The sequence below is a fragment of the Nannospalax galili genome, unplaced genomic scaffold (assembly GCF_000622305.1).
Source record: "Nannospalax galili isolate Female #2095 unplaced genomic scaffold, S.galili_v1.0 scaffold1259, whole genome shotgun sequence".
NCBI classification, from domain to species: Eukaryota; Metazoa; Chordata; class Mammalia; order Rodentia; family Spalacidae; genus Nannospalax; species Nannospalax galili.
The window spans coordinates 228146-243051 of NW_008343968.1; the positions used below are offsets into that span (position 1 = coordinate 228146).

A 14906-nucleotide genomic window follows, 5' to 3' on the forward strand; every position below is an offset into this window, starting at 1 on the left:
ACCTGATCTGTCTTCATTTTGTGAGTCACATCTTCGGCACAGTTCTGGGATGGTCTTGAGGGATGTGACTGAATACTGAATGGAAAGCCAGAAGAGAAAAGTTGTAAAACAGAGATTTAAAATAAGGCCATTCACTAAAATCAGTCAGGAAAAATAAAATGAACACAAGAGGTGAGACTTGAGTACAACAGTCACGTTCAGGAAGTGGATGGCATTGTAGCCCACATGAGCCACATTGTAGCCCACATGAGCCACCCTGTGACCTGGCAACATCCTCGCCTCTACCTGTGAGCACCTCAGCAGACACAGGCTAGAAAGGGGCTGGACAGCCCTGCTTCTGTGAAGGATTAAGAAGTAACAGCAGATATTCTTCTCTTATAATTTCTACTTGTGGAAGATAGAAGACAGATTTGTTTGTGCTTGAGTGTTTCCAGAAGGTGTTATTTGTACTCTAAATCCTAAGAGTGAGCTATGGACGTGAAAATCTGAGTGCAGGAGCATTCAGTTTCCTGGAGGAGCCAGGACAGGAGACATGTCTGTGTGGTCATGTGGACTACACTATGCAAAAGTCCCCAAAGTTACCATGTGCTGCAGGTTTTATTGTGCAGCATCTGTAGTCTCTGTGGCAAATACTGGGGTGATGTCATAAAAAGCAAGAGGAGCATGGCTCTGTATTTGGAAGCTCATCTGTTTCATGGATAGATTAGTTTGGATGGAAAGACATCACCTTTCAGTTTCTGTTCCAGCATCAATTCAGGGGCTGGCTGTCAAGATAACAAATTATGACACAGGAGGCACTAAATTAGAAGAGCTAAAACAAATGTAAAATCAATAGTATGATTTATGGGGACGACGTTTGATATCCATCCATCTTTCTTTAGAGAGTATTTCAAAACAGAATAAATAGAATGAACTCTGTCTTTAATCAAAGACAGAACCAAAGGACCATCTTCAATCATGCTCTAATGTTAATTCATAAACTGTAATTTGCTAAAATATTTTGTTCTGTATCTCTAAGAGCAGTGAACACAAATCATGATTACTTCTCCACTGCAAAATGTGAGGTAACAAAAAATTTAATCAAAAAGAAAAACGGTCAAGGGGATCCCATTAAGATTGCTCTAGCATCCTAAGTGAAGAACACACAATTCAAATGCATTTTTCAATGTGAAGGTTCTTTCGTTGGTGTTATTTGATAGACACACCTCCAGTGTTTTCTGCAGGCTATGAGCAAAACAAGACGGATGGACTGGGCAGTTGTAGCTACCGTCAGTGTGCCTATTGCACAACACACACTAATGTGATTTCGAGTGTTTCCAAGTGAACACTGAACTCTCAGGTGACTAATTAGAGAAATTACTCTCACCTGTCTGATGCAATAACATCCTGTTTGTGTTGGTCCTTCCTCAGAGAATACAGGTGCCCCAGAAAATTTGCTGCATATTCAGATGGAGGGATGGCTGCCTCTTTAACCAAACATGAATCTCAGGCAATTTTCCCCTTCTATATTATGTTCTTTGGGAGTCCAGGATAATTCAGGTAGAGAAGGCATTTTTCTTGGTACTAAAAAAGTATCTTGTGTTCCTGGCCGAGTACAAGCTCTCTAAGGAATCCGGTAGTTTTAAAACACCAGCTGGTACAGGTTATATAATTACACAGTCTATAATTCAATTAAAACTGGGCCTTTTGTTTTGGTTGCTGTACATCCCATGAAACACCCTTTGGCAGAGTCTCACCATCTCACCTGCTTTTCTTTATTTGACTTTTCTTCTAAGGCAGCAGTTTAGAAGGGAGAACATTTAAGACTGATTATGTTTAAATATAGGTAATGATATATTTAGTAAGCTTTTCTCACTGGGTTTAATGATGTACATCTGATTAAAATGGGTGAACTGCTGTCAGCATTCCAGGCACACTCTTTTCCTCAAACCAGACACAATAGAATGTCAGATTTATTTGCTATAGTTCAACTCTTCCTATTTGACTGCAAAAGCCCATAGTGTGAAGTGAGTTTCAGGTTTCTGAGGTTCTGTTTGGCTAGTATGCAGACAGAGTCAGGCCAGAGATGCTCCTCCCTTAGCAACAACTCAACCTCCATCACATGCTGTGACTTTGCCTTTGGTTGTACAGAAAACTTATTTTCTGAAGGCACACACTTCAGTTCTTCATATCACAACCACTTAAGGGATAATGATCTTGAAGAAAAAGTGATGTAGTACTCCTGGGAATAGAAATAAGAAGTACAGAAATCTAAGGAAAAGATGAGTGTTAGCTAGAAGATTAGATTATTTTGGAGAATCTCAGAGTATAGGAAATATCACATTTGGCAGTGACACTGTCTATGTAGTAGACAAAGATACCATTCTTCATAAAGTCACAAGAAAAGGGCAACTGTAGACTAGTTTCTGCACATACAAACACTGAAAGAAAAAGCTTAATGGAATGATGTAAAGATGATTGTGCTGAGATGCAGAGAAATGCACAGGAAACCATCAGTTCACAAAAGCAGGATGAAAACCTAGTTTTATACTTGCAAATTTGGGAATGAACCCATGACCCAGGATGTCTCCCTTGAAGAGTAATTTGTGCTACCATCTGGGAGCTGAATGGAAGGCTTCCCAGACCATCACTACAATTCACAGGACAGATGGTCTTATTTTAAGGAACTGTCAGATTGCCAAACTGCCTCATTCACAGGACAATCACTAGCAGTAACTACTGCCACTTTGGCCCTTTTGGAACCAAGACCAATGGATCTTTTTTTCTTCTCATCCTCCAACGCCAATTCTATAGCCTGATCTTTTGATTCTTAGCCTTGGGTGATAAGAAAGGAGAGGGTCCTTGCAGCTTGATAAGCCTCGCATTTCCTTTCACAATTTTGCCCTAACATATTCCTTTTCTAGAATTTTTCCAGAGGTTATTGTCTCTGATCAAATCTTTTCTAGTCCTCTGTTTTAAGAGCACGTGCTAAAGGTTGACCAGTTCCCTGGGTTCTTCAATGCCCTCACAGAGCCAGTGTAGTTCTTCTGCTCCTTCACTCTGGGGTCCTGTCTGCACAGCTTTCCTTGTCATGCAGCATCATTGTTCATAAGGCCAGCACGTACTCTGCCTCTTCCACGAAGCCCCACTGACTGTTTGTATCTATTCTACCTTTATCTTTCCCAACCTCAGTACATTTCTGGAATGTCTTGGGCTTGGCTGGTTCCTCTATCCAAGTATGTGCTTCCAAAGCAGATGAGAGAAAGCATGTCATCTTTGCCTTGTGTTTATGCATGGCCTACAGGGACTGATTGCCGGTTTTCCTGAAACACATACAGGTATACACATTGTGCTTACTCCTGGGAATAATGTAGATTCTCAAGGGAGTGCTTTAAAGTTTAGGTAGTAAGTGGGAATTTCCTCCATACCTTCACACTGGCATTGGAATTCATTAGTTTTCGATGGTGCAAATTTGACTTAAGTATGTCTATTTCAAAGCCTTCAGGGGCTCTGCATGATGTATAGCCCAGATCTGGTGCCTTAGCACGGCAAAGCTTAGCCCATCTCTCACTTCCATGCACTTTTCTATATGACAACAACACATTTCTTACCATTTTCACCTACTGTTTTACCTACTTATATCTTTAGTGAATGCTACTCCATCTACCTAGAATGCCATTCCACCCATTTCAGTAGGAAAACTTCTTTAAATTCTTTCAAGTTTGCCTAGCTATCATTGCTACAATACTCCCTTTGACTCTCCCAGATGGAAATAATGTCAGCATGCAAAGGGTGGTCTCTGGACCAGAGGTATTAACACCTTCCAGGAATTCATTTTGAATTCAGTTTCTTTGTGAGTCATCCCAGAGCTACTGAATCTGGTCCACTGAGTGATGGGCCCAGCCACTGGCCTTTCACAAGTCACCCAGGTCATTCTAGAGCATGACAGAGCTCAAGAGCCACTGTTCTCCAGTGTTCCCTCATCTCAGCCACACACCACATCGCATTCCATCTCTGTGTTTACATTCATGCTTTCTTTGCTTCTTGGAGTTATGGACAGTATTTTGTTTACCTAATATATTAGCCTCTGAATTAAATGAATTCCATTGAGTAGCCCCCAACTTTAGCAATTTATATTTATATAATCACAATCTTAGAAATTTCTAACTCATAATTGAAAACTCAGTAGCGCAATTATAGCACATTCAAAAAAAAATCAATATTTTGATGACATGATTGTTGGTTGATTCCCTTTTGCACAAAGACAAAGAACTTAGAGCCAGATCTGGATTTATGTCATGGTTTTGACATTTATTGACTTTATAGTTCAAGACAAACAAATCACATCTCCTGAGCAGCTGGGTTTCCTTATTTGTGAAACACAGATAACTGCAGTAGATAATGAAGGTGAAGTCATTTTGCAAACTGTTCCATGCCTGTAAACATTTTATCTCTTCTCTCTAACCTGTTTTCCCACAACACTTCCTTCCTTCCTAATCTTCATTCCTGTCAGGGCTTTATAAACTCAGGAGGATAAGAAAGGGAATGGGCTGGAACTTGAAGTTCAAAGGGAAGATGGCTTAGCTACCTCCACATCTTATGTGGCTTATCTTTATTCTTTCCTCACCCCAAGAGACTGTGTGGATGGGGGCAGACTGGGAAAGCAAGCGTCACTAACTACACAGCTGATATAATGCAAGATAACCTACCACATCCCAGGTTATACCGGTCACTTTTGTCCCTCTGCCATGCAAAACAGTTTGAACATTCATGGGATTCATAACAACAGAGCATAATTTCTACATTGGGCTATGCTCTGACCACCCTAGATATTGTTAAGGACTGAAATGCTTTGGCCCTTATTCCTACAAACTGGAGCCAGCTGGGTGAGCAAGCAGACATTACTCAAGTGGTAATGAGCCATAGAAATGGAAGAACAGCGTCCTAAGCACCTTTTCAAGCTACAGATTTTTAAGTAACCAAGTTGGTCCTATTAAGTTTCCAAAAGAAACAATTGAGCCATCCATTCAAACAACTATCATGAAATTCATGATTTCTCACTGAGGTTTCCAAAACTCATGCGGGCACTCGCATGGCGACATGACCGAGGAATGAGTCTTCTGTATGAGCAAAGCTGACTGTGAAAGCAGACACATAGAGATTGTTCAGTGCTTAATATTTTTCCTAAAATGTTGCCCTCTTCAAGGCCTGCCTTTTAGTTAAAACGGATGTCCTGACTCCACAAACCTGAGGATGTAGAGCTGATAGTTGGCTCCTGTGTCTCTGCTCCCCTTTGCCTCTCGACTCTTGGCCTGCCGTCAGCCCTCTCCTTCCTCCTATTCTCTCCACACAGTCTCCTCAGACCCTACAAAAATGAACAAGCTTCCCTCCCACCTCAGGGTACTCTGCCTCCATCGCTGACCACAGGCTTCCCTGTTCTTGTGCTCATCAGCCATCTCCTCTGAGACAAGTGCTTCTGTTCTTGTCTGTATTTTCTCATGTCTGCGTGTGCCCCTCTAGCCACAGCATGGTGTTTAGTACTGCCACCAGGGCATTTTAACAGAAAGTCCCTGTGGATGCTTTTCCATCCTGTCCTGTATAAGGATCAGCCTCTCTCTTTTTTTTAATCCTAAACTGATCTCTTTTTTTGGATTCCTTTAGGTTTTTTCCTTTGTCTGAAAAATTTCCAGTTTCTTTTCCAGAAGCTTCACTTTTCCTCCTACTACATAGGACAGAGTTCTGTGTAGTCTTGTGGGACATTCTGCTCTCTGCAGTCTATACTTTGTCAGGTGACTGAACTGTTTTTTTTTTTTTCAGTTTCTGCTAGCACCTTCCACAGAACCATGCAGACAGTCCATGCTTTAAAATATCCACCCTGCTCTCTTCAATTACATCTCATTTTGGTAATTAGGATCCACCAATGATAATTATTATAATTAATTGTATTGTCAAATGCTTACAGTTTTTGCACTGGTGCCCTGTTTTTATTGTATTTTCCAAGATTAAAAATAATAAAAATTATTTTGCTAGACATTGCTTGCAGTTACTATTTGGGAGAACTCAGCAGCATTTTTAGAGGAATTACTGTATTGTAATACAGATGTAATAAATGCAATGTGTAGTCAGGAAAAAGATGAAGGGCCACATTGGCAAGGAGGGGTGAGCTGACCATACTGGACCACCCCTTCTACTGTAAGAGCTGGACACAGGTGGGATGAGCCCTAGGTGAGCTGGGAAGTTGACCAGAAGGCCCAGCAGAAGTCATTTTCAATACCATAGTTACGCACGTGGATTCAGGAGCCCACATTCAGACTGTCTACATTGTATCCTGGCCACCACTTTGTTAGTAATCTTAGTTCTTTAACTTCATTAGTAAAACAAGTTAATTGTAGCACCTAATTAGATCATGGCTGTGAAGATTGTAGGCTAACGATGCAAAGGGAATTATGTCTGATGTAAGTGTTCAACAAATGTTAACTCTCACTATTATTTACATTCAGAGTGTCAAAGCTCTAAAAAGTGAAGCCAATGTAGTAATAAATATTGAGGAAAATGATAGATTAGAAAAGAGCTAAAAGAAAAATGTGTCATGTAGTAGGATAGTTGCTTGGCACCAGTGCTGATCTAGCTTCAGCTATGAGCCACTAAACAGTCACTACCAAATACACAGACTGCCAGGAACAGAGTTGGGTATTGAAATGAAATGTGACTTACCATCATTAGTCTGTCATTTCATAATTATAATAAATATGATACATTCTATTGGATATTTGCCCAAACCTAGAACTGTGCCTAGAACACTGTTAAAGTTTAATACACACTTGTTGCATAGACACATGAAAGCTGGCTATGAGGAAAAGGCAAATGGTTTAAATAAATAAGTTGTGTAGTCAATCTAATAAATCCCATGATTATCAGACAAGACAAGAACTCCCCAGGCTAAGTTCAGAATAAAAGGAGGCAAATTCAAAAGCATCTTTGAAATAACTCTGTGACCGAGGTCCCTCTCTGCGCCTCCACCAGAGGGGTCTGGTCCGAGATGTGGTATTGAGGGAACCTGGTTCCAGTCCTAGAGTCTAACACTAGCTAAGGGATTAACTGTTTCTGGATTAGACAATTACTTTATTTCTTGGGGTGTACTTAGAAAACAAGGTAAAATATAGGGCATCTGATATTAGAATGAGGTGTAAGGTTGTTGATATTGTGGCACTGAAGAAGAGGAATAAAAGGCAATTTGGGGTTTAAATGTTGGATGCAGCAAAAATGCTACAAAAGGCAGAAATGTCCTGCATAGTTGTGGAAGCGACATCATATTAATAAACATTGAAAAAAGTTTTAATATTGACAAGTGCAATATTAGTTGTCCTTTAGGAAGGACAGGACTGAGACGGAGACAGGCAAGCAGGGCCTGGGGCATCCAGAGGCCACGTGAAAGTCTTGGTCACCTTCTAGGGAAACTCTGGGTACGCTAAAGCGAAAGTTTTGCTTCATTCCTTTTTTTAGCTGATTCTATTTATTTATAATAGGAACCAATTCCTTTACTGCCAAGAAGCAATTTATAATCATTTCAGTGCCAAACGGTGATAGTGACATGTGGCGTGACTGTTTTAGAGATGATACTTCTGCTCAGCTAAGTTGCTCAGAAGGGCAGCATACTCTGGTCAAACAGTTCTGTATTTGAGTCCTGACTCTCTAGCTGTACCTTGTAAAAGCCATACAACCTCTGTGAGCTTCCATTTTCTCAGCTATGAAACAGGATGAAAACAGAGCCTGTCTCCCAGGCTTGTGAGGCGTGAACAAGATAACTGACTAAAAAATTTCAGCTCTGTGCTGTGGTTATCTTCATTTAGCCCTTAGCAACATTTGGTGGGTGGAGGCTGTGTGTCAAGTGCCCCATGGACCAGTTCAGCCTCTATTTATTCAGTCCCAGGTACAATACTATTTTTAAGAACAGAAAAGTTGGTTTTCCTTAATAAAATAAATATACTGTGGTTCCTAAGAATTCCAGAGGCGTTTGTTTTTGTTTTGATGATAGGAAGGTCTGTCTTTCACAGGAATATAGGAAGAATCTGTAAACCCATTTGCAGTGATAGAAAGGCCCAGAACTGAACCTCTGCGCCTGTGCGTGTTGTCATCATCTCTCCCTCACAAGCTTGCAGCAACAGTTGTACAGGGCTCTGCTCTCACAGATGGCAGGGTTACAAGACTGCATAGTTTAAACTTCACATTTTGCAGAGGATGCACATTATTTTCAAGTCTGGGAAACTTCAAAATAAGTTGGTTGCCTTCTGTGTTTTGTCTCATTAGGTAAAGACAAAAACGTTCTGGTTGTTTTTCTATACCAATACACAGCTTGTGTTTTAATTAAAACAAGAACCGGGCTCGTGACCAGAGGGAAAAACCATGAAATTCAAAGCCTAAACTACGTAATTGGGCTACGGCTGGAGAGTAAGAAGAGGAATTTTAAACCCCAGCATGAATTTTATAAACATCTTTTCCAAATGCAATGTGGACTTTCTTCCTTCTCTGTCACTTCACTGGGAAAAACGTGAAAGACAGAAAGAGATGCAGGTCTACAGAACCCTGAAAATAAAAACGTGTTCATGGGAAAATGAATTTCTTTTCAAGCCAGAGAGTTAGCATATTAGGAAACGGCTCCATTCTGTTTTAGCACTTGCTTTATCTTCTCTAGCCCTTAGAGCAACCACATTCATGGTCCTAGTTTACCCAGACAGGTTGAGAACTGTCTTCTCACTATTCCCAAGATTATCTTCACATTTTTCTCTATGAAATCATTAAGAACAGTTCAAGTCTGTCATGTTTGGGGTAGTACACTTGGACCATACTAAATTATGATAAAATAATCTATTATATCAACAGAGCTTCTTCAGTTTCAAAGGGACTAAAGTAGACCAGGACTTCTCCAATGTACTGTCAACATTTGGGGCTGAGGCTGTCCTGTGCATTGTACGTTCTTGGTCTTTACCCATTGGGGGGCCAGTAGCATCTCCCCAGTATGGCAATGCCAGATGTTCATCGGTGGGCTTTGGGGGCAGAAAAACTGCCCTTTAAGTGCAATAACTTTGTTCATCTTGGAGAAGCAGTCAAGCACTGCAGGAAAAGTGACTGTTCTGGAGCTGGGGTCCTCTGGACTACCTGGGTGATCCTTGTCATTTTATGTGAGATCTTCATGCCTTAGTTTCCTCTTCTGTCAGATGAAGAGGACAGTAGAACCTTCTTCATAGGATCATTGTAAGAATTACACAAGCTGTTGCCTGGCCCATAGGAAATAATAAGTATTAGCCATTATTACTGTTTTGTCAGTGCTAGGTAATTGAAACCTGATTTCAGTTTAAATGCAGGTTAACAATTCAAACAACAGAGACTACTTAAAGGAGGGAAATTTGGGTGAAGTTACATTCTTATAGATGGACATCTGTATTTATGTTTCAGAATTGTCAAGTTATAGAGGCTTAACCATTGCATAATCCTATAACCTAATTTGCTAAACAGTTTTGGCTATTGCTTAATGTACTTTATCTCTCAAGTAGAGCTTCCTAATTTATCAAAATTATGGGCTGCTGCCAACTGTTCCTTCTGTAAATACAATTGCTCTGTTGCACTTAAAAAAATCTTGACAGTATGCCTGGTCTTTTCCCTTGAGTTCTTTCTTCACTATTTAGTCAGATAAATATTATTGTATTAGTCATTGAAACAATAACAAAAGCTACCACTTTTAAGAGTAACTTACTCTGTGCCAAACTAAGTATTTCACATATATTACTATTTCACCCAAACCTCAAAACAATATTAAAACTTAGGTGAGTAGCTCAGGAAAGTGAAATTAATGGGTTCCAAATAATCCAGGCAAAAAAGATCAGAAAAGGGTAGGAGTTGAGGCTGGCTGTCTTTGATGTCTGCGCTCTTAAAACACACCCTGGCCAGGCATGTGATCCCAGCACTCAGAGGTGGGGGCAGGAGATAAAAAATTCAAAGCCAGCCTGGGTTACATAGTGAGACCTTATCTCAAAAAGCCAAGGGTCGGGGATAGAAATCAGTGGTTGAGCATATGCCTAGCCGGTGTGATGCCACTGCAAATAGACAAACAAATAAAACAACAACTCCCCAAACAAAGACAAAAACAACAAAGCAAACTACCCCTAAATCATAACTTTACTATCAAAGCACCAGAGCTACCACCAAACTCTTAATTCTAACACAAGCTTTCTTTCTACATATGCCATCTTCCCGATAAACTTACACTATCATCCACTTTCTTGGCTTTTTCTCACTCAAATACAAACACGTTGAAGGGTGTAGTCAAACTGGAACATCTCAAGTCAAGCACAGTGATGGAGAGACAGACATCATGGCAAAGAGAAAGCTCACTTTATGTTAGTCTGAATCAGGACTAATGCAGATTGTCTGGAAGCTTGAAATAGGCTAAGCGAAGTCATATTTATCTGTTTCAGAAGAGTCATCCAAGATTGTATGAAACAGGAGATTCATCACATTCATCTGTAATCTGTCCTGTGCAGTATTCGTGTTACTCTGAGCACACAAGCAAACCTGCTGCCACGTGCAAAGTAAGCCCAGTGTTTGGGACCAACTTCCAGTGGTGACCTAAAGCTCCCAGCATTGAGAGATCAATGTATGAAGCCAGAAGCTGGGCGTCCTGGGGTACTAGATGCCAACATGTGCCGGGTGACAGGACTGACTGTGGCATGGGATAATTCACATGCAACTTGAGGCAAGCTGCACGTAGATAATGCACTCAGGGAAGTTTTGAGGGAACAGAAAAGCAGCAGGGTGTTTGTGTTAAGGGAGCCGAGGGACTCATCAGATCACTGCATTGTAGAATTAAGCAGGACCTCGGAGATCAGTTGGTCCAGTCATTATCAAAGCACAAGATTTCTTCAATATTCCCAACAAGTATCCCATCTGTGTTTTGATACTCACAGTGATTGGAAAACTTCCCTTTCTTTTTCTTTTCTTTTGGTCTTTTTGAGACAGGATCTCCCTGTAGCCCCAGCTGTCCTGGAACTCACTATGTAGACCAGGCTGGCCTTGAACTCACAGAGATCCGCCTGCCTCTGCCTCCTGAGTGCTGGATTAAAGGCATGTGCCACCATGCAATTAATAAATGTCAGTCTGTATTGTTGTAAACTCTGGAGAATGCTGCTCATGGAATAGTCATATAAGGAAATCAGAGGCAGACACTGAAGGCTAAGTTATGCACATGTGCCAAATTTTTACAAATAGACTCATCAATACTTTTAACAACGTCAAAATAAATTAGGAATAGAATGCTCAGTGAAGCTGAATGTTTTGCAACCCCCACTCCCAAGCTCCTCTACAATTAGGTCTCATTCCTCTTTTAGCCCACAGACCCCTAAACCATATTGGGTGTCATACAGAGTTTCTGATTTCAGTTCATAAACACAGCTGGAAGAGTTGCAGATATAGAGACTGTTCAGGGGAAGTATCTCATAATTTGAAGGTGGACTATCCTGACAGCATTGCTTGTAGTTAGTAATACTTACAGATATATCATCACTGAAGTCAATTTCATCCAAATCAAGGTATTCAGGGGCTTCCATTATTCTTCTTTGTACATTTTGAGTAAGAGCAAATACTTATAATTTCCTGAATAAGATAGAAGCAGAAAAGAAGGGCAAAAGGGTTAGCTGTTTATAACTAGAAACATTATCGCTAATTAAACAAACAAAACAGGAAAAGGTAATTTGGTAATAGTGTTGCCTTGGAGCGCATTTCCTCCCTCCAGACAGGTTCCAAAAGCCTTGAGCACAGCTCCTCAGGGGTCCCAGCATAGCTCCCCAGTGAGCACCCATAGTCCTTTGCCTTACTTGATTTGCACTTATCTGTGCTAGGGTAGTAACTGGGGTCAGAATTTTCCCCTATGATAAGTATCAGCATTCAGTGAGACAAACACCCTGCTCTCACCAAACCCTGGATGAAAGCGTGAGCTTAATGGAGACAGCCACCTGGACATCTTAGGAAAACCTTATTCAAGTATTTTCTGTGGAAATACCCTTGGTGCTGTGCGTGGAGTAATGAAACTAGATATCCATAGTGATCACCCAGGGGTAAGATGATTTCAACTGATCAAGAATAACGGCCATTTCAGAACTTGTAGTGTGATCTCCAATTCAAGGACACACACAGAGGAAGAGAAGGAGAGAAGGGGAGAGAGGAGAGAGAGAGAGAGAGAGAGAGAGAGAGAGAGAGAACACTTTAAGTGTGGCTTTGACTTGGAGTTATTGCATTGCTCTCTGTCTTAAGTAGCTCTGTCTGACTGTGCCAGAGTGACCTGATGTAGGTGCCAGAACATCCTCAGTCAGCACTTGCTTCTGGGCTGCCCGTGGCAGTCCTTTATAGCTGTCAAGGTAAGATACATCACCTACTCCTTCACTTTCCCATCATTTGTCATCATCACCATTGGCCGTGGCAGTGGCACTTATACATGCCAAGAACAGAAATAGATCTCTCCTGGTGGTGCCTTGGTGTACAATTATCTTCTGCCAGCTCTCAGATATGAAAAGAGGATTCCATTCCTGCAATGTGTCTTTCTTATTACAGAAATTGTGTTATGTATTCAGACTTGAGTATCCGAAAGGATTCTTTTTGCTTTGTTGAACAGTAGAGACATTACTGGACAGGGATATGGATCTAGATTGATGAAAATAAATTTCTCAATACAAGACCAAGGGTCTAAACAGGTCTTTAAATGTTATTTTATTTAGACAGGGTCTTACAGTATAGCCCTGGCTAGCCTGGAACTTACTATTTAGACCAAGCTGGCCTCAAACTTAAGAGCGATTCTCTTGCCTCTGCCACAGGCATGTGTTAACACACTGGCTAGCGGGTTTATTTTCTTAAAAGGAAACCCTTATTCTAAGTGCAACCTTTTTTTTTTTTGTTTGCTTTGAACTGTTCCTCCTTTTAAGTCACAAAAATGGTATAGCTATAATAAACAGAGAAAAAAATCCTGCCTGAAGCCTATCACCCAATTTAATTTTCCATATTCCCTGTCCTTCCCTTAATAATTAATTGCTAAACCCAGTTTTGTTATTCTGACAGTAGAGAGGGCAATGTCCACATGAGTGTAGTCGTTCTAGTAGAATGGAACCAGTGGATTATGTGAGTCATGACTTCAAAGCAGAAGAAAACCTTTGTTTTGTGTTTGTCTTTGGATGATGGAAATGAGATTTTTTTTTTTTTTTTACAACATGAGCCAGAAGACAAGACGGCTGGGCAGCCGGAGAGTCCTTCGTGTCCTAGAGGACTCCGCACACAGTTTATTTCATTTACCATACAGTTCCTTCTGTGTGGTTTCACTGCTTTTCTCTTTCAAGGTGTCACTTTGGGTGTATTTATGTTGTCACTTGTAATATGTGGAAAACCCCACAGTTTATCGTCCTGGTCACATTTCTAGCTGTTTCTTTTCAGTTGTCCCAGTGGTCATTACCAAGTCTCCCCCTTTCTCATCTGCCCATCTGCTGAGCTTCAGCACCCCCTTCAGAGGCATGGGGAGGATGGGGTGGAGTGAGGTCTGTCTAGGCAGCTGTGGCAGATGATGGCACAAGATAAGGAGACTGAGCCCGACTCTGGTCGATTTTTCTGTCCTTCTCTTGTGCCACCTCCTATCTGCCTGCCATGGAAACCCAGAGCCCCCTTTCCCAACTGATGATACACGTCCTCTTACAGAAAGCCTAGCAACTCAGGGCACACATCAGCATACCCAGTGCACATTAGAGACTCATGAGCCAAGTCTGGCCCACAGAGAGGTTTTATTTGGCCCTAGTGGTGCTTTAAAAAAAAGTAAAGCAAATGAGTTGCCAGCTTGTAAACCTTGGGTGATTTCACATGAAATTCTTGATTTTTGGCTTTGCTTTAATAATACATAAAGCTCTGGCAACACAGGTCCATATTACCCATAACAATGCTTGGCTGGAGCTGAGTGGCAGCTGCTCCTACCTGCCTTCCAGGGGTGTGAACCCCAGCTCAGCAGTGGGTACACCCTCCTGGGCTACTCTGCACAGCTCTATGTACTGCCTGCTCTAGGGTAAGTTTGACTTCAGACTTTGAAGGAATTTGCTATTAATAACATCACCACTACCTTCCCACACTTTTGAATTCATGTCCCTGCCAAGACTGTTGACTTCATTTATATTTTAATATTAAATTCATATTGATCTCATTTAAAATTCTCATGCCAGATCAGCACAATTTTTTTTTAGATTATAAAGGCAGCCAGGAAACTTTATTCAAAAGGAACCATAGCACAGATTAGAAAGGAATACACTGTCAAGATTGACAGCAGGCCACATGAGTGAGGGAACTCAAGTAAAGGGCTGGAGAGATGGCTCTAAGGTTAAGAGCACTGGCTGCTCTGAAGAGGATCTGGGTTCGGTTTTCAGCACCCACATGGCCGCTAACCAGCAATTCACCACTCCATTTCCAAGTGATCTGATGCTCTCTTCTGGCTTCCACAGGCATTGCAAGACATGGGTGTGCTTACATACATGAAGGCAATACATTCATACATACAATAAAAATAAATAAATCAAAAAATTTAAGAGATTGCTAGGCACGATGGTGTACGCCTTTAATCCCAGCACTCAGGAGGCAGAGGCAGGTGGATCTCTGTGAGACTGAAGCAAGCCTGGTCTGAGGGTCTCTCCCTCTCCTCGAGGGCTGTTGGCCACCGGTCCATGAGGACAAAGGGAGCAGAAGCGACGAACGGGTTCAGGACATGAGCATGATGGAAAAAGACTTTCCAGGGAGGCAGATTCAATGATACAGCTCCAGATTCAGTGATACAGCTCCGTTTATTCAGTGGGGGTCAAGGAAAATATAGTGTGGAGGCAGCAGCCAAAGCTTCAGCTGATAGGTGCTCATAGTAT

At 41.3% G+C, this 14906-nt stretch overlaps 1 protein-coding gene across 9 annotated transcripts in view; it reads right to left on the reverse strand.

Moving 5' to 3' along the window:
• Sncaip (synuclein alpha interacting protein) overlaps window positions 1-14906 on the reverse strand; it is a 159014-nt gene that overhangs the window by 62037 nt on the left and 82071 nt on the right. For all 9 annotated transcript variants that reach the window (XM_008840234.1, XM_008840237.2, XM_008840236.2 and 6 more), the window contains 2 exons: window positions 11523-11625; window positions 3-75 (listed from right to left, as the gene is read on the reverse strand). In XM_008840234.1, the coding sequence (XP_008838456.1) occupies window positions 3-75; window positions 11523-11579 (130 nt within the window). In that variant the 5' untranslated portion in view covers window positions 11580-11625. The remainder of the gene's footprint in view (window positions 1-2; window positions 76-11522; window positions 11626-14906) is intronic.